Below are 19,081 nucleotides of genomic sequence, written 5' to 3'. Positions count from 1 at the left end.
TAGGAAATATTAAATTATAATATTCCATTATATGTATATTATCTACCATATAAATTTCATAAAACCAAAATAATAAAATTAAAAAATAAAACCAAACATGCCATTAGTTTCTTCTGCTACATTGGATGTCCTTTTATTATGTCTAGTATTAGTAGAAAATTGAAAACTTATTACAAGGACCTACCCCAACCAAAATTATGATTAATGTGCGGATTGTGATCATTTTGGACCTAAGATTACTGCCCTGAAAGAGCGAGTGAGAATTGAGGATGGTGGACGTTGAACAACATTTCCCAAAGGTGGAAACATTGTTCATGTATGTAAATACTTCGACAATCAAGTAGGTGTCTTGATTTGAGGGTTTTGGGTTAGAAAAGTGTGTAAGTGTAGCGTGTATCTGAGCCCAAATCATGAATTAGGTTTTATAGTATGAACATTCAATTTTATATCCTAGAACCTTCGCCTAGACAACTGTCTCAGCACTTGTAGTAGACATATCGCTTAGGATTCTAGATCCAATCCTGATATGATATCTGGCCTTGTTTGTGTGTGCTTCTAGGGTGTGTTTATGAGGAATTTGGGTTTCTTCCGTTTCCTACTCTTCCATTTGTTCAAGATTTGCCGGACTCACAAAAGTGGGTCCCACTAATTAGTGGATCCCACAAATCTTCACTTGTGTCTCTCTCTCTCTCTCCTAAATTGACAACAAATGGATGAGTAGTAAATGAAGGAAATCAAACCCATTTATGAAATGTTCTGTCTAGGAGTTAGTGACTTGGAGTGACCCAGTCTAGTATGGTCGGTCCAATTTCATAGTTGGGCCGTAACCCGGTCCGGAATAGTTTGAAAAATTAAACTTCTAAACAATTCTGAAAGAGGAAGCATATGATATTCTCTGCTGCAAATTTAGAAACCAATTAGTAATAGGTGCTTGTGCTTGAATTCAAAACCAACCAAAATAAAAAGCATGTCTTATAAAAATATTTGACATTTTATATTTTGAATGGATTATAATGTATCAAATAAAATAAAAATGGAATATTGGAGAGCATATATTATATAGTTTAATCAACTTGGTCTTCAATAGCAACTCTCTTCTCTTTAAGTTTCAAGATGCTACTACAATTTAATAGGAAAAAAAAGGTGAAAGAGGTATCATAAGGTGCTCCCTAACATGTGGCCTGAGTCATATGTTATGCCTTTTCTATCATAGAAAATCTAAAGATGAGATTTGATGATGAAATAGTTTTTGTTCTTTATTCATTAATTCATTTTAATATTAATTTACACTACTCTGCATGGCAACAGAACAAAGCTTAAAGCTGCAAAATATAATGCTTATGAATTATATGCTTCAACACTTTAGGTCATAAATTATAGACATATGATGACACACATATCCACTTTTGAGATCAAAGACACAAATTCACTTTATCTTTGATGAAAAACAAGTTGTACGTTCAAAAGAGGTAGCAAATTGGAAATGAAGTTTAAACTCAATTGGCAGTTGCCCAATTCTTTAGGACTTGGGATGTGATCTTAATGTCAGAGATATGATCTTTTACAGCTTGCCATCTTTCTTTCTCCATGCCTTACCCACATGTTTGCATCTCATATTGACATTAGCAACACTTTAGAAAAGAGCTTCTTCTTAAGAATCATATGAACTTAATTAGTGTAACAGTCCGGGCCCCTTTTCTACGTATTTAGTAGGCAATCCCGGCTGTCACCTCACGATCTTCTCCACCCCCCTCTCTAGTGGAGTTTTTGCCTTCCGTGGGAATCGAACCACGTACCCTGGGGTTCAAATACGTGTTCAATCCATTCCCACTACCAATTGAGCTACGTAGCTCAATTAGGTGTGGGAATGGAGTGAACACGTATTTGAACCCCAGGGTACGTGGTTCGATTCCCACGGAAGGCAAAAACTCCACTAGAGAGGGGGGTGGAGAAGATCGTGAGGTGACAGCCGGGATTGCCTACTAAATACGTAGAAAAGGGGCCCGGGCTGTTACAAAAAAAAGCTCAATTGGTAGTGGGAATGGATTGAACACGTATTTGAACCCCAGGGTACGTGGTTCGATTCCCACGGAAGGCAAAAACTCCACTAGAGAGGGGGGTGGAGAAGATCGTGAGGTGACAGCCGGGATTGCCTACTAAATACGTAGAAAAGGGGCCCGGGCTGTTACAATTAGGAGGCCTGGTTTTGAGAATTTCAATAAAATTTTAAATGACCCTTTAGCTGGGAGGTAGTTATTTGTAGGAATTGAATTAGACGCGGTCAATCTACATGCAGTCAATAGATTAAAACCATCGGATCTTGATCAAACTGCTTACAATTTAAGATACATTTTTTTTGTTATTTAATATAAAATTTTGCTATTAAATATGAACAATATGATCAAGCACATAAGGTCACGAGCGTCTTGACTGCATGAAGTCACTGACTTGTGACTGCACTGAATCCCGATCTGTTATTTGCATTGTATTTGTCACGGTATAAGTGGACATTCTTGGCTAATTGTATATTTGAATTGTCAGTTAGTTTAGGAAATCACAGTGACTCGCTGTAATTTTAACGATCTCATCGCCAATCCAAACCTACACCAAGAGATGTTGCAAATGTGAAATGTCATTGGAGACGAATTATAAAGATATAAAATCGGTTTGATAGGTAGAGTTATAAAAAGGAATATAGTTGGATCTACATACTGATCAAATATGAGGCTAATTAAGAATCCAACAACTAATATGATAGCATAAAAGAGGCATGTTTATATATATACAATTAGAACCAGAAAAGGAAGGTATAGCATGGTTGTAAAATGCTTTTTTCTTTAAATAGGCTTTTGAAGTTCCTAGCTTTCAGTGCTCCTTCTACATATTTTTATATTTGGTACAATGAAGATCACACTTCTAATAGCAAAGAAGAACTTTTTTTTTTCTTTCTCTTTTCTTGTCTTCTTTTCATGCTGTATGCAGTTTCGATTGTTTTTCAGATACATATAGTATGCAAAAATATATTCTTTTCTGAAAATTTGTAAATGTAATATAAACCAAAAGATTTGAGTGTTTTTTCTTTCTCTGCTATCTTACCATTTTTTTTCACCACTAGTATTCGGCCCACTATACCGACTAATTTGGTTTGGAGGTCAATTCTGGTATCAAGTGGTTTTAGCTCCCTCTCGATCGTAGTTGCGGATAATCGAACCGTAATCTTCCCTATAAAATCCAACGTCAATCACCATTAAATCAACTAACGATCAGTGAATTATTATTTGCTTTTGTGTAATGTACTTGAAGTATAGAAAGGTGAACAAGACATAAAATTCATGAAAGAATACCGTCACTCAAATGTGCATATTTCAATATGCAATAGGATGATATTTTGGTTGGCCTACATAGGAATTTTTCGTTGGTATTGCTCTAGTATGGCAGGCTTAGACCAAATTATTTGATACACTATAAATTATTAAATTAAAATTTGAAGTAGCATATCACTTAAAATTTGGATTGGATCTACCAAAATTTCTACACTTGTAAGATCAGGATTGCTTCAATTTATAAATTTGTGTTCAAATTTATTTCATCTAATGTGAGACGGTTAATGCACCCCGGCCATATCACGCTCATAATTGAACATCTAAAACGTGATATGACTAATTGATATCAGATGACCCAATAACTGAACCAAAGTATTACAAATAAAAAAAGATAAAGGACCAAACTGTTACAAAAAAAGGGACTAAATTGTTACAAATAAAAAAAATAAAGGACTAAAGTGTTACAAATAAAAGATAAAGGACCAAAGTGTTACAAAAAAAAAGATAAATGAACAAAGTGTTACAAAAAAATAAGATAAATGATCTGTAGTGTAATTTTGCCTTGAATATACCATTACTATTAATCTTCTAGTAAGCGGGGTCGTTAGAGGACTTGTTTTATTTATTTATTTTAACTGAATTATGAGCATAATGACATCAAATATACGAAAGACATCCCAATCAAGTTGACACTCTCGTGTACTCTAATCCTATGTCAATTACTTGTCTCTATCAAAAAGGGAAAATGGTATTTACAAAAAAGCAACGGAAAAACAAAAAAAAAAAGAAAAAAAACTATATGTGTGTTTGCTAAACTATTTATTGCTTCAAAAAAATAACTATTTATTGCATATAAAATCACTAGATCAAAATTCTAGGAAAACAAAGTGGAAAATATATAGAATAATAGAGTCCAAGAGGTGACTAATTAACTTGCTCAACCAAAATCAAAGATTTTTTATTTTATTTTTTATTTTATTTTTAAATTTTTAAGCAGAATCAAAGATCTTTAGCAAAACACAGTGGAAAATAAGTGAAACATTGTTTCATAATCATGCTCACAAACAATTATACACTCTATTTTCCATAGTTGGTCATCGGTTGGCATCTTGTGATGAAACAAGCACTAAATTAAGAAAGATTTTTAAAAATTAAATCATTTGCATAACACATCAAATGCAAAAGAAAATATGAATAGTTGTGGGTATTGTGCCCGGTTGTAAGTAGATCCTCTTCATTTTTTAAAATAAATAGACACTATAATTATGTGCCTGATTGTAAGTAGAGACTCTCTCAATTTCTTAAAATAAATGGACACTATAATTATTAAAAATTTGGTGTATAAATACTTATACTTATTTAATATCAACAAGTTTTAAAGTATATTTATATTATTGATTGACTTCAAAACTATAATAATGAACATCTCTAAGAAATGGAGAGATTACCTAACCCTTAGGCCGGCCCAAGGGCCAAGCAACCCAAGCAAGGGTTTTAAGCCCCACAATTTTGAATTGGGATCCTCAAAATAATTCAATTTAGTATTTTTTTTCATGCTTTTTAAGTTTTATTCGCGTTAAATGTATAATATGAACAATTAAATTTTTAGTATTTTTTAGTTGAGTTGATAAAGTTCAAGGCTCCAAATTCTTTTTGACTCAAATTTAATCATCACCCTAGTAATATTTAGATTTTCTATTTATTTTTCATAACAACTTTGCATAATTTTTATTTATTTGACAAAGACTCACAACATAATCTACTTTAGACCTCTAATTATATTGAAGCAACTTGTTAATTTCAGTAGTCTAATCTTTCAATGCTAGAAATTGTTAGTCTTCTTCCCCCGCATTTCTAAAATTTTGACTCGTTGTTTCTCACGATGCTCTCCCAAATTCTCATACAAATGGATGATTTTGGAAACATCTATAGATAAAGAAGTTGACCGTTAGTACATGGAATCATATAAAGTAAAAAAAGTTAGAATTTTGCACAAACTATAACATGACATGAACTTGAACTTGAAGGCAAAAAAGATAGTAGAATTTTGCAAACACTAACATGAACTTCAACCACATCACTATTTTCCTTTTACCTTTTGTATTGTTTTTTCCATTTTGGTTTCTTTGTCTAAATCCTGTTATTGGTTCTCTTCAATCTACCCTTAACTTAATATTCTCCTCATCAGCAGATTCCCCAAAACACCATCTTTCTGCCATTCTTTCTACTTTCTCTTCATTGCTTTCCAAGCCAAGAATCTCTCTGATTCCTCTCTTCATCTCTCTCTCTCTCTCTCTCTCTCTCTCTCTCTCTCTCTCTCTCTCTCTCTCTCTCTCTCTCTCTCTCTCTCTCTCTCTCTCTCTCTCTCTCTCTCTCTCTCTCAACCACTATTAACCATCCATCTACAATGCCTCTTCTTTACCATCTTTCTCTCTCTGTCCTTTTCATTCTTCTTCTTCCTCTTCCCTTTTCCTTCACTCACCCTCACTCTCATATTCCTTATGGCTCCTTCTACTGATATCAATCATCTTTCTCATCCATGTATATATGGTATTCTCTCTGTTTTCTCTTTTTCTGTTAATCATCAAAATTTCAACCCCATGCATTTAGATATTCAAAGTTATTCTCTTTACATAATTTTACTCCAACCCACTTAAGAAAAATTTGATTTTTACTAAATTTTGAACCACCCCATGAAGCTATTACTTGAACTTCAAGTCTTTTCTATTGATTTCATTAAATGGGTATTCTCAAGTTTTGAAATTTACTTTTCATATGAATCCAATAACAAAATTGTCTTACACAAACATGTGAATACCAAATTACCAATGATAATTTGAGAAAATTAAAGTGATTCAATATAATTACATGTGTCACACAGACACGCTGTGTCAGCCACTATTCATGTCTTCAATATGAATTGTTGGTGTTAGTGTTACATAGATTGTTTTTGGCTTGATGGTTGAACTTGGGTTTGTAATCACTTTTCCGAGGTTCTAGTTTAAATTATTAACACAGACACACTCCGACACATAATGAAAGTCATTGAATGTAATCACATGAGTGTTATGTGTCAGACAGTCAGACACTATATCAGACACCAGACACGCCTTCAATTGGGTTTGTAATCACTATTAAGATGTTGTAGTTGAAGTTATTGAATCATGAAAATTTTGGTTGTGAGCAGGGGATTATGTTTCTTCACATCCAGAGAGAAAGTCTGGTTTCATGAAATGGCTTAGTAAACTTTTCAAAGGTGGGTCCAATAGAGGAAGGAGTGGTCGTCATCTTCATGATCCTTCTGAGGAAAGCTTGTCTTGGCGTGCTCCATCTAGAGCTTTGGTAAACACCATCACTTCATTTCAAATTTCTTCAATGATATGCATATTGTTAATGTTATTGCCTTTGTTATGAATAGAGAAAATTGCACTATTTTGTTCAAATGACACATACAACTCATCTATTGACATTGAACACTTCTCAATTACACATATTTTCCAAACAAGTAAAGTTGATGAGTATTCAATTGTTTGTTTTATAAGATAAAAGTATTGAATGTGCTATTTAAGCATACCTTAAATAAGTTACATGCAATTTTCTCTTATAAATATCATTATTACTTGAGAGTTTTTTTCATCACCCCAAAATCCCCCAAAGAATACTTCGAGTCGCATGTGTTGTTTTAGAAACGTGGGGTGGGAAAAGAAGCCCTCTTATTCTTTGCTTAAAGTGAAAAGATATATACTACTTACTATGGGCTGAATCCACATGATCCTATTGTGAGACACCAAATTATTACTTATTTAGGAGATGGAGAAGCACTAGTTCATTGATTCTCGAGGGGAAATTCGAACTCTATCTATTTTGATTACTATGTTGTCGCAGTCACCACTGCGACAACATTCACGACATCTTCACAACTTCATTAACATTAGAAAGTACTATACTTTTTGACTATTGATCTCATCAAGTTGAAGTGAGACTTGGTACTCTTTGGACTAATCTCAATCCAATTTTTTGAATTCTACACATTTATAGCTAGATATTCAATAATTATCATAACAAGTGTGATTAAGGATAAGATTTGTTGAACAATACTATTGATGGTGTAATTAGGATGATCGTGCTAGAGCTCAGAAGGAAAAAGAAGATTTAGGCCATGCAATGTCACTTTCTTCAGGTGACGATATGAAGCGACCAAATGGTTAGTACTTAGTTTTCAAAAAACAAAGTGCATTTTCTTTTAGTATAATGATATTTCTGATCAAATCAAAGATTAAACTTTCATCTGCATTTTTAGCTCATCAAGGATATAGGTGGGGGGAAGAAAATGATGAAGATTATGGAAAGTCACTTCATGATAACTTTAGCTCATCTGCACATCCTCCATATGCTCCTGCACCATTTTATCCCACTGAATATAGGTAAAATCTTTGATCTCTAAACTATTTGCGAACCTTGAATATTGCGACAAAATACAGACAAGCGCAGCTGCAATTAAGGTTGCGATGCCATTAGGGAGACTGTTAAAATCTTTATATTACAGTTGCAGTCTGCAATTTAAAACTACTGTCCATAAGTTAATTATATTTTTTGACATTATGTATAAATGTTTCTACTTTATATGTAATTTCGTTTGATTCATCGCTATTGAGTAAAAGTAAAACTTACAATTTCACAAACAATTCAATGAATATAAAGGGGATTATATCAATATTTGATGGTCCTGCTGCATTATTTATTGTTTCAATTAATCAAATTGCTGAAGGATAATGTGTAGTTTTGGCATTGAACAGAAGAATATGCGGTGGCTGCAACCAAGACATAATATATGGAAATTGTTTAGGCTGCATGGATACTTATTTTCATCCAGATTGCTTTCGATGCCACTCTTGTCGCTATCCTATTACGGAGCGCGAGGTAGTTTGATCCTCTTTATGGTTTTGGCACATATATATTATCTTAATCTTCTTTTTAATACAATATATTTTATCTATATCTAACTTCTTTTTTTGTTGATCCAAGTTTTCTTTGTCAGGGAAGCATCCATATCACAAATCTTGTTTTAAAGAGTTGACTCATCCAAAATGTGAAGTTTGTTTCCAATTTGTAAGATTAGTCTTCCTTAGCTTATTCAACTTTTTCTGCTTTGAAGTTATTAAATTTCAGTGCATTCCATGTACCTTATATAACTAAATAAAAAATGAACGAAATAATATAAACTGTTTTCATAAGCTATCATGGAGAGCTTACGGAAATAAACTGAAAACAACTTATAGACATTTCATATGCTGTTTTATATAAAGCTCTCTCAAATAAGCTAATCAAAATAGACCCTTAATGCAAAGCTAATATTAACACTTATGAGATCTTTATTTGTCTTTCAGATTCCTATAAATGCTGCTGGTTTGATTGAGTATAGATGCCACCCCTTTTGGTCCCAAAAGTATTGTCCTTCTCATGAATATGATAATACAGGTCGCTGTTGTAGTTGCGAAAGATTAGAGGTACTAATTTAACTGCCACTCCAAATTGTTAAAAGTTTCATTCATATTTCCCAATCAGCTAATGAATGACTTTAATCTGAATCCCTTTTTGTTGTTACTCTTATCTTCGCCTTGAAGCCTCGCAATATAAAGTACTATCGACTCGAGGACGGGCGAAGCTTGTGCTTAGAGTGCATGGAATCTGCTATAATGGATACTGGTGATTGTCAGCCTCTATACCATTCAATCAGAGATTATTATGAAGGAATGCATATGAGAATAGATCAGCAAGTTCCAATGCTTCTTGTTGAGAGAGAAGCACTTAATGATGCTATTGTTGGAGAGAAAAGTGTAATGAAAATTTCATTTGTTTGTTATAGATGATTTATTGATTAATATGTTCAATTCCTCTAAATTCTTCTCTATTGTTTCTGTCAGGGATTTCATCATTTGCCAGAAACAAGGGGTTTATGCCTTTCAGAAGAACAGACTGTAACCAGTGTATGATATTTTAAAATGTTCATTATTTTATTTGATTAGAATGAGGAAGCCACAATGAAGAGAAGTTGCAATTGATTGAAGAAAATTTCACTACTTAATGATTTCATGTTGTTTCAGATACATAGAAGGCCAAGAATTGGAGGTCATAGACTTGTTGGAATGAGAACTCAGCCTCAAAAGCTGACAAGAAAATGTGAAGTTACTGCAATTCTTGTTCTATATGGTTTACCAAGGTAACTATGGACAATGGAAACTTGGTTTTTCTTAATGATATGAACCAAACTGTTCGACTTCTACGATTTTAAAGACAAAAGTGATGATTTCCTTTTCCGATTACTGACTACGCTACTTTCTCATACTAGTGATGCTCAAACTGTATTAAGTTCTAATATATGTGTGGGTTGCAGGTTGTTGACAGGTGCTATACTCACGCATGAATTGATGCATGCATGGTTACGCCTTAAAGGTATAAAAACAGAATTCAATCTTTATCTTGGTATTTCAACTTCTAAGTATGTACATAACATTAATCTCTTTCATCTTAAACGGAGCAGGTTATCGCAATCTCAATCCTGAAGTAGAGGAAGGAATTTGTCAAGTTCTTTCATATCTGTGGCTTGAGACAGAAGTTATGCCAACAAACTCTAATTGTATGCCATCAACATCCACAGCTGCTTCTTCTTCGTCCTCCTCTTCATCATCAAAGAAAGGTGCACAGTCTCAGGTTGAAAATAAATTGGGTGAATTCTTCAAGTATCAAATTTTCAATGATTCTTCCCCAGCTTATGGTGGTGGTTTTAGAGCTGCTAATGAAGCTGTTAATAAGTATGGTTTACGTAGTACTCTTGATCATATTCGTTTGACTGGTTTTTTCCCTGTGTAATAAGAACACATGTTCTCTAAGTATGGATTGAAGAGCTTGTTGTCTTCTTTTATTGTTCTACAAGCGACTCTTGGTCCTTTTTTCTATTCAACTTTGTCTCTTTGAATGGTTCAAATTCAAAAGCAGAGAGAGGCTCTGACAACTCTTTCAACATGGTCCTGTGATGATGTCAGAATCCAATTTGACAAAAATTATGTATTCTATCACTTATTTCCTAATGTACTATTTAGCTTATCATTTCATCAATGAAGTTGACAATATAATATAACATTACTTTCACAAATATTCTAAAGCAAAGCATTTCTTAGTCACCTACTGAATTTTCTCAACTTAACATAGCAAATGTGCTTAAAGAATAATTACAATAGAAAGTAAAATAACATTTATAATATGACCTATTTGAAGAATTTTCTCAGAATATATCCCTTATAAATTGACAACTTATGTTTAAATAAGGTTCAGAATGACCCCATAACAAACCCAGAGTCATGTACATTTGTCAATATGCTGAGTAACAATTGTTGTCACAAATATTCAAAAGCAAAGCATCCCTTCCTCACCTGAATTTTTTCATCATAATAGCAAATGGGCTTTAAGAATTCTTTTTTTTAATGATTACAACAGAAAGTAACATTCTATAATAACATGACCTATTTGAAGAATTTTGTCAGAAAATATTCCCTAGAGTTTAACAACTTTTTTTTTTAAATAATGTTCAGAATGACCCTATAACAAATCCAGAGTCATTGATAATGAATTTATCATTTATACTAGGGGCCAAACGTAAAACAATGGGCTACAATTAATTAATATTCTAAAATGACAAAAATAAAGAAAACCACAAGTGTTCATGTAACTATCATTACTATCGGATAAATGGGCGACTTCTCAAAAGATACGATGCTGCACAACACTGCAACGCGACTGGATACCTTCAAATGGATGTGGGAAAAGACGTCTCCTTTAGGCATTGAGTTGCAGCCTTGCTATATAGTTCATTAAGCTTCCCTATTTTGTTTGACAAAGTGCAAAAGATCAAGCTCTCAAGAGTCAAGACCCGTATGTAACAGCCTAATATTAATGTTGTGCATGTTTCTGTACAGGCAAAAATGCGATCCCCACAGTAGTACTACAGAATTGCTTCCAACCGTGAGAATCTATGAAATGAAATGAACTTCAATTGATAAATGTAGCTCTAACGGTCCAACCCTTTTGCATGAATAATCATGAATAAGTAACTTCGTACATTTTACTTCTTGCAGATCAGACTCCAAAGTTGATGGGTGTATTCATACAGTAGTTATCTCGCCTAAAACCATCTTCAGTGTCTCATAAGTCATAAAACAAATGCCTACACCCGGCACCACCTTATAGTATTCAGGCAAAATTCCTCTGTAAAGGCCACGCATACCTTCCGTCCGGAATATGTGCTTGAATGTACCAAAGAGACCTGTATTGTACACACGGGCTCGCCCACCGGCCCCCTCAAGTTGCTTCCTCCGTCTCACAAGATCCAAGGGAAATGTTGCTGCATATAGAATAACAGATGAATTTAAGTATACCCCTTCTAGTCAATAAAAGATTCAGTATTACATAATCCTTTTTTTTATGTGAAATGCATCATCAAATCAGGTAACGTTATAAATTGACTCAAGCAAGAACCAATTCCAGAAATCTAATCAAAATTAAACATATTAGAAATAAATAAGCTATATATATGCAAAACATAATTTGTTATTGAAGTTTCCCTGTGTCTTAAACAGAGTTGAATGCCTGCACTTCAAAATCATATTTACAGGTTATGCTAAAGAATGACAGCAGTAAACAAGTATTGAAACCACAAGACTCCATAATTTGTTGTCAAATTGACTAGTTTTTCTTATCATAGCAGCATTCAAACAAATCCAGAACATGAAAGAGAAATGCATAAAATATTGGAATTGAGAGGAAAGTTGCTAGCCATGCAAACCACAAAAAACCTACCTGAACATACACAGTTGTTGTAGCAGTGGCAGAAAACATTTAGAATACTATTGATGAATTGGTTCTACTAGAGTTTTGTATGCATGTAGTTAGTGTCAATAGAATACAGTTTTGACAAAAATTATCCACCCTCCAATCCATAATATATGGTTTTTCTTTCAAGGAACTCTAGTTCTTTCCTATGTTCACAATTTCATTTATCCATTGACTTTTATCATGAGCAAATATATTATAATTTGTTACGACAATTTCCTTCATTTAGAATTAGGCTTATGCTGATTTATACTATTTAAGTAAGAGCAGATTCCTAAGAAACATGTGAACAAGTGCTGAAGAATTCTGATATCCGTCCAAACATCAGATGAAGGTAACCTAAGTGAGAAGCATACCTCGAAGAGGACACCTCTCACATTTGGTAACCGAGAGAATGATATAGGTTCATCCAAGTAATGACACCCCATGACGGAATCAGCTGCATACCTTGGGGAGACATGTCATAAAAAAGAACTTGGGAACATAATTAATTCAGTAAGATCTTTCGACAATAATAAATTTACTGAAAAACAGGAAAAGTGTCCTTTTGTTGTCTTCCCTTACTAAATTCTCAAATGCCAGATAAAATAACAACTCCATCCTGGTCTCTGGTTCTAGGGGGTCAGTCTGGTTAGATACTTGGTGCAGTTCTCTGCATCAAAAGCATAGTAAACCACTACAGACATCAACTTTTTATTATTAATTGTTTAACAAATTCAATAGTCTGACTAAAGGATTCTTTATTTTAATTTAACTGGTTGTTGAACATTTGACGCAACAACACTAAATTGAGTACTCTGATGCAACAAAGTAGGAAAAAGGTAAAAAACCAAAAGAATGTGCAAACCCCAATTGCAAGAAACATCAAAAGGAAAATTATCAGGAATATGCATCTGAGAAGGATCATCAAAATTCAAAAGTTCAAATAATCAACAATGTCTATGAATAAAAGAAAATAAAAAGTGCAAGTTAAAATTTTTGCCTTTTGATCACTAACCTGTTGATGATGCAATGCCTGAAAGACTGCCACAAGCCAGACTAACAACAACAGTTGAATCATTGGATCTGGTGAGCAGAAACAATCAAAATTAATATAGTTTTAGTTATGAATATACATTAATACATTATTAAAGGAGAACCATGGGTTACATTAGACTGTTAAATTAATTTTAGACTAACTACCTGTTTGACATCCAAAATGATCTCAAGCTTTCATATACGGAGAAGCTTATTGCTATATTTGGTCCGACAGTCTGCATTAGAACCAGTATGCATCTAAGTACACAAGAAATGAATATATACTTTGAGAAATGATAAATTGATAATAACATCATACCAAGAGAGTAGTTCCAAGTCCCTTATAAAGCCCAAGTAATCCCTCTTCCTTGATAATTGTTTGTAAAGCATGTCCGATTCCTCTATAGTACGTAAAGTTTGTCTGCAAAATTTTAACAATTCTAATTGTTACGAAGAAAAACACAAATGCAAGGATATAAAACAACCAGCTTTGTGCGAACAGTTCACCAACTTTAACTAGACGACTCTTGCAGATACATTTTCAAAATAAGACAATGTTAAGGTAAAGTCAAAGTCTTGCAAAGTTCCAAAATCTAAAATAAGACGATGCTTTTTCAAAATAAGACGATGCACATGACGCATCCAAAAACATTTGACGATTTAAATTTTACCTGTGCAGCGAGCCGCGTTCTTACAAGATCCAAGGGATAAGTAGATGTAGCAGCAGTTATTCCTGCCAGCCCACCACCAACAAAATGTATGCAAAGGTCTGCACTGACATTATCCTTATGCCTTTGCAATTGCGGAACCGTCCTCAACAACTACACATATTAAAAAACAATTAATATAAAAACAAAATCCAAGAACAAAAGTACATAAATATCATTACATAATACCTATATTCTTCTTACCTTCTTGTAATGCTCATATGAATAAAAATTAACAGAAGAATAAGGTAAACGGTGAGCAATTGTAACCAAATTCCCTTTCCAAAAAGCCCTAAACCCCTCTTCATGGATTATTCTCGAAGCCTCATTCCATATACTTGCTTTTCTCAAAGTTGCAACGTTAGAATGCATCCCCTGAATCTGAAAAAACAAAACAAAAAAAAAAATGTTTTCAGAATTCTAGAAAAACCATGGTTAATGAATTTAACATCCTCAATAACCTGTACCCCACCACTCTCTCATTCATTCATTCATTCATTGTTAAAGAAGTTGAGTGAATTCGCAACACAGTCACCAAAATCTATGAAGCAAGGATACGAACACAGACACATCCATGATAATAAATTGAGAAAATAACATAATTCAATGTACATAAGTGTCGGTGTCGGTATCAGACACCGGGATAGGCTCAATCTGAGCAAACTTATCTAAATTTGAGACCAAAACCAAATTAATTAAATGACTCATACAATTTTCAGAACTAAAATAGTTATTAACTCCATAGTTTTTAAAATTTTATCAACCAACTCCAATATTAATATCTATAACTCAAATTATCTTTTCATCCAAATTAATTAAATGACTCATACAAATTTTAGAACTAAATTAGTTATCAACTCCATAGTTTTTAAAATTTTATCAATCCACCCCAATATTAACATCTATAACCCAAATTATCTTTTCATGATAACATTATAAACACAACAATTCACCAGTTACAAATTATAGCTAAGAAAACAAAAAAAAAAAATTAAAATTTTATTTAAAAAAACAAAAAAGGAAACAAATTTGAACCTGAAAGAGGATAGTTAATCTCGCAAGTGGCGCTGTACATGTTTTACTCAAAGCTCCGGCAACACCTCCGGCGAGAAGCTGAGAAATAGTCCCAATCTGTTGCGGCGGCGGTTGTTGTTGAACTAACTTCCTTACACCACCGTCCACCGCAACACCAACCCTAGCCTCCGTTTGCATCTCAAATTTCCGATTTTACCCCCTCTTTTTTTCTTCTCTTTTTCCCTTTAACACCACTTTCGTTTAAGCAAATTGAATCTTTTCACTGTCAATAGAAGAAAATACAACATTCTCTCTCTCTCTCTCTACTCTTTTTCAATTTTCACTTTGTTTTCTCTCTGCGTATTGCACTTTGCACGACGTCGTTTTTGTGATTCGCGTATTCAAAACGGTGACGTATTACGAAGTGTTTGTGTTTAAAGCTGCACGTGGTGATCTGGTACGGTTAGTTGCAGGGTAATAACGTGTTTTTGTTTTGTGATTTTAAAGAAGATGGTGATGTGTGGTGGATTTAGGGTTAGAGAAAAAGATTAGTGTAGAAGTGGGTGTAGGAGATGCTTTTGGGGTGGAGAATATGAGGTTGTGTTTTGAGGAATATGCGTTGGTTTTAATTTAGACACAGCTGTAGATATTAAGGGTAGGTCTACGTCGGTTAATTTGAGTATCCTATTAGAATGTGACACGTGTTTATGATTTATCGTAAAACATTCTTTTATCATGTTTTATAGTGACCCCACTTATTAGCTTTGCTTTACCTCTTGGAAACATTTTTGGTTTGGTTGTTAACTTAATTAAACAAACAACTCGCTTCAATAATACTTGTTGTTTCAAAAAAAAAAAAAAGTTCAACTTGTTAAATTTGATGTTTGGAAAAAAAACAAAAAAACAAATTGTTAAATTTGATTTGCAACAATCCAAAAGATCACCTTAAATTTTGACTTGAACATATACGTAGGGAATATTTAATTTACGCAAAAAAAAAAAAAAATTCACAACCAAAAAATTTCATATATTTTCTTCATTTAAGTTGTGTGAGTTTATCATTAAACTATTTGATAAAGAAATAGATAAATAATTTTTTAGATTTAAATATTTAATTTTCTTAATCAAGTAGCCTAGTTTTAAGATGAATAAGCAAGATAAATATTGTTTGAATCCCAATTCTGCATATTATATATAATATTTTGGGATTTAATTTAAATATACCGACGATGTAAAATAATTTTACACCGTCAATCAATACTAGGACTGTCAAAATGGGTCGGGCTACCGGGCCGGCCCATTAGGCCTATATATTTTCACGGGTCGGGCTTCATAAATAGCGGGTCGGGCCTTATCGGGTCAGGCCTTATCGGACCAGGGTTTTTCATGGGCCGTCATGGGCCAGCCCACGGGCTTTTGGGCCGGCCCCTTAAAGAATTTTAAAAAAAATGTTAAAAAAAAAAAACAAACTGAAATTTTGATTTTGAAAGAAAAAGATATTTTTTTTTTAAGAAGAAACAAAAAAAAGATATTTTGACCCCTTAAGTTTGTTATTAGTAGGATAATTATCTTTTAAATTTAAAATAAGTTAGTTTTTATCTTTTTTAAATTTATTTTTCTATTGTAAGCTTATTTAAAGGCAAACATATTTAGAGTCAATTCAAGTTATAGTTTATCATAAAATTTTGACTAAACTCAAACGAATCCTCCATTATTTTTTTGAACTAGTCTAATCCTCCATTGTTAAATCATAAATCTCAATTGAAGGATTGTTTCCATTGTTGAAGACTTGAAGGTAAATTTCATCCTTCTCTTTATTTTGTTGTTGTTGATTCCTTACATTCCCAATTTGAAGGATTTTTTAGTTGTTGTATGATCTTTAAATTCTTTTTCGGTTTGGATGGTATCAAAAGTAATATTTTATGTGTGGATATATTGGATACTCTTTAGGTAGTTTCAATCATGGACTCATGGTTAAAAAATAGTAAATTAATAGAGAATAACATAGCCGATTGTCCGTAGAGACAACCAAAGAGCAATATTTTATAAAAAGTAGTAAATTAATTTTAAGTTAAGAGCAAATAAATAATGTTGATTTCAGAATCTAAGTAACACAATTTGCTAATTTTCTCGGTAATAATATTAATAGTACACCCTTTTGATCCTAGAAAACTGAGCTAACGGTAATAACTGTAAAAATCATGAATCCTTTTGACTATATATTATAGCTAGCTAGGAACATGTTTTAATTAATTTTACAAATAGCCACATTTGAATTGAACCTTTCATGCATATCAATTGTCATGTGTTGATTTATAATTTGTGCTTTTTTACTTTTAAATTGATGATGCAAAACGAACTTGGGACGTGTAACTATATGTTAGTGGCATGTATGAAGTTAAGCAAGTATAGTCAAGCCTAATCCTTTAAAAAGTCAAATGTGACTCTTGCCAAAAAGATACCTAAGCTAGCTAAGTCATGTATTCAAAGTAAAGCTGTTAATCTTTGGATGTAACGAATAAAGTGGACTCTAAGACGAACCGATAAAATTCAAATCTCAAGAGCATGGATTCTAATGAACCTGTTGTTTCTTTCTTGTGTATAACTTATAAGTACTTCTCGTTCTTACCTTTTATAATATAATAATCTTAATGATCAATTTATTTTTATTGTGTTTGTAATGTAGTCATGGATGATTTTGATACAACTTTCCAAGCTATTGACGAAGATGATTTGGTAATGTTAGAATCTCCTCTAGTTGCTAATACGAAAAATGTTATTGAGGGAGACTCTGTTGAAATAAAAAATAAGAAAAAAAGGGCAAGGCGATCTCCAGTTTGGAAACATTTTACAAGGATCGGTAAAGTTGATGGGGGAGAAAAATGTACATGTAATAGTTGTCATGGTATGTATACATGTGGTGGTGGCACTGGTCACTTAAAGCGCCATATTCTTGCTTGTCATAAAGTTCCAGACAATCATGATGAGGGACTCAAGTTGGATGACGAAGAAACATTATTGAAGTGGCAATTTGATAATAAGGCTTACAGAGATTCACTTGCTAGAAGCATCATAAGACATGATCTTCCATTTAGCTACGCCGAGTATGATGCGGTTTTGGTTACAAACAAGATATTGAATCCTGATTTTGTTCCCATTTGTAGAAACACTGCAAAAACCGATTGCATGAGTGTGTTTTCAAGTGAAAAAGAAAGGCTAAAGAGTGTGTTAGCATCCATTCCAGGTAGAGTTTGTCTAACTTCTGATGTATGGACAACTGTAACAACACAAGGTTATATGACTGTCACTGCTCATTATGTTGATCAAGATTGGAAGTTAAATAGTAAATTGCTTTCATTTTGTCACTTGGATAGTGCACATACAGGGGTTGAATTATCTGAAAAATTGCTTGGTGCTCTTAAGGATTGGGGAATAGATCGTAAAATATTTTCACTCACATTGGACAATGCATCTTCAAATGATAGCATGATAAAATTTTTGAAACAGAGGCTTAATTTGCAAGATGCATTATTATGTAAAGGAAAATATTTTCATGTTCGTTGTTGCGCCCACATCTTGAATCTCATTGTTCAAGATGGTTTGAAGGCGGTGGGTGATGCTTTGCATAAAATTCGAGAGAGTGTCAAATATGTGAAGGCCTCAGAGGGGAGATTGAGGGAGTTTAGAAAATGCATTCGAGATGTGCATCTAGATAATGTAAGAGGTGGATTCTTAAGGTTGGATGTTTGCACAAGATGGAATGCCACATATATGATGCTTGAAAGTGCTATTAGGTATCGACATGCATTCATTAGCTTGAGCTATGATGATAAGAACTACAAGATTTGTCCAAGCATTGAGGAGTGGGAAAGAGCAGAGACCATTTGTAATATCTTGGCTCCATTTTATAATATTACTTGCTTAATTTCTGGTTCATCTTACACAACCTCAAACTTATACTTCATGCAAGTTGCACTTATAGAGATGGAATTGAATAAAAATTTTAATAGTCAAGATGAAGTGATCAAAGATATGATCAAGAGGATGAAGGAGAAGTTTGACAAGTATTGGAGTGAATATTCAGTTACTATTTCACTTGGAAATGTTCTTGATCCAACATCAAAGTTGAACTTT

The 19,081-nt window shown here is 33.2% G+C and overlaps 2 protein-coding genes across 3 annotated transcripts; one reads left to right on the top strand and one right to left on the bottom strand.

Annotated features, from left to right (window-relative positions):
* The first annotated feature begins 5,664 nt into the window (after nt 1–5,664).
* On the top strand, nt 5,665–10,476 carry LOC123882188 (protein DA1-related 2-like). Its single transcript, XM_045930995.1, has 12 exons — nt 5,665–5,873; nt 6,511–6,665; nt 7,440–7,527; nt 7,624–7,747; nt 8,120–8,243; nt 8,349–8,432; nt 8,711–8,830; nt 8,948–9,160; nt 9,248–9,310; nt 9,428–9,543; nt 9,718–9,776; nt 9,865–10,476. Exons 1-12 carry the CDS (start codon nt 5,825–5,827, stop codon nt 10,191–10,193), a joined length of 1,524 nt encoding a protein of 507 aa, XP_045786951.1. The 5' UTR covers nt 5,665–5,824; the 3' UTR covers nt 10,194–10,476.
* Nucleotides 10,477–10,726: 250 nt separating this feature from the next.
* Nucleotides 10,727–15,568, bottom strand: LOC123882189 (mitochondrial substrate carrier family protein B-like). 2 transcript variants are annotated; one of them, XR_006799716.1, is made up of 8 exons: nt 14,969–15,547; nt 14,138–14,314; nt 13,898–14,047; nt 13,546–13,647; nt 13,392–13,462; nt 13,207–13,274; nt 12,566–12,861; nt 11,585–11,721 (listed from the first exon to the last, which is right to left on the bottom strand). XR_006799716.1 is itself a non-coding variant. In XM_045930996.1 (7 exons), the coding sequence occupies exons 1-7, from the start codon at nt 15,143–15,145 to the stop codon at nt 11,483–11,485; spliced, it is 984 nt and encodes a 327-aa protein (XP_045786952.1). In that variant the 5' UTR covers nt 15,146–15,568; the 3' UTR covers nt 10,727–11,482. The 2 variants fall into 2 exon arrangements, 1 of the variants encoding a protein (XP_045786952.1); XM_045930996.1 differs by lacking the exon at nt 12,566–12,861 and having other exon boundaries at nt 10,727–11,721; nt 14,969–15,568.
* Between the last annotated feature and the right edge of the window lie 3,513 nt (nt 15,569–19,081).

Source organism: Trifolium pratense, linkage group LG4, assembly GCF_020283565.1.
Source record: "Trifolium pratense cultivar HEN17-A07 linkage group LG4, ARS_RC_1.1, whole genome shotgun sequence".
Classification (NCBI taxonomy): domain Eukaryota; kingdom Viridiplantae; phylum Streptophyta; class Magnoliopsida; order Fabales; family Fabaceae; genus Trifolium; species Trifolium pratense.
This window is presented reverse-complemented; position numbering and strand designations above follow the sequence as displayed.

Excerpts from the sequence above, each read along its gene's own strand:
- LOC123882189 (XM_045930996.1), bottom strand. The coding sequence starts at position 15,145 with ATGCAAACGGAGGCTAGGGTTGGTGTTGCGGTGGACGGTGGTGTAAGG. Across the intron at positions 14,315-14,968 it reads GATTAACTATCCTCTTTCAG|ATTCAGGGGATGCATTCTAA; the intron begins GTTCAAATTTGT and ends TTGTTTTTTCAG. Across the intron at positions 13,648-13,897 it reads GAACGCGGCTCGCTGCACAG|ACAAACTTTACGTACTATAG; the intron begins GTAAAATTTAAA and ends AAAATTTTGCAG.
- LOC123882188 (XM_045930995.1), top strand. The coding sequence starts at position 5,825 with ATGGCTCCTTCTACTGATATCAATCATCTTTCTCATCCATGTATATAT. Across the intron at positions 5,874-6,510 it reads TTCTCATCCATGTATATATG|GGGATTATGTTTCTTCACAT; the intron begins GTATTCTCTCTG and ends GGTTGTGAGCAG. Across the intron at positions 9,544-9,717 it reads GTTCTATATGGTTTACCAAG|GTTGTTGACAGGTGCTATAC; the intron begins GTAACTATGGAC and ends TGTGGGTTGCAG.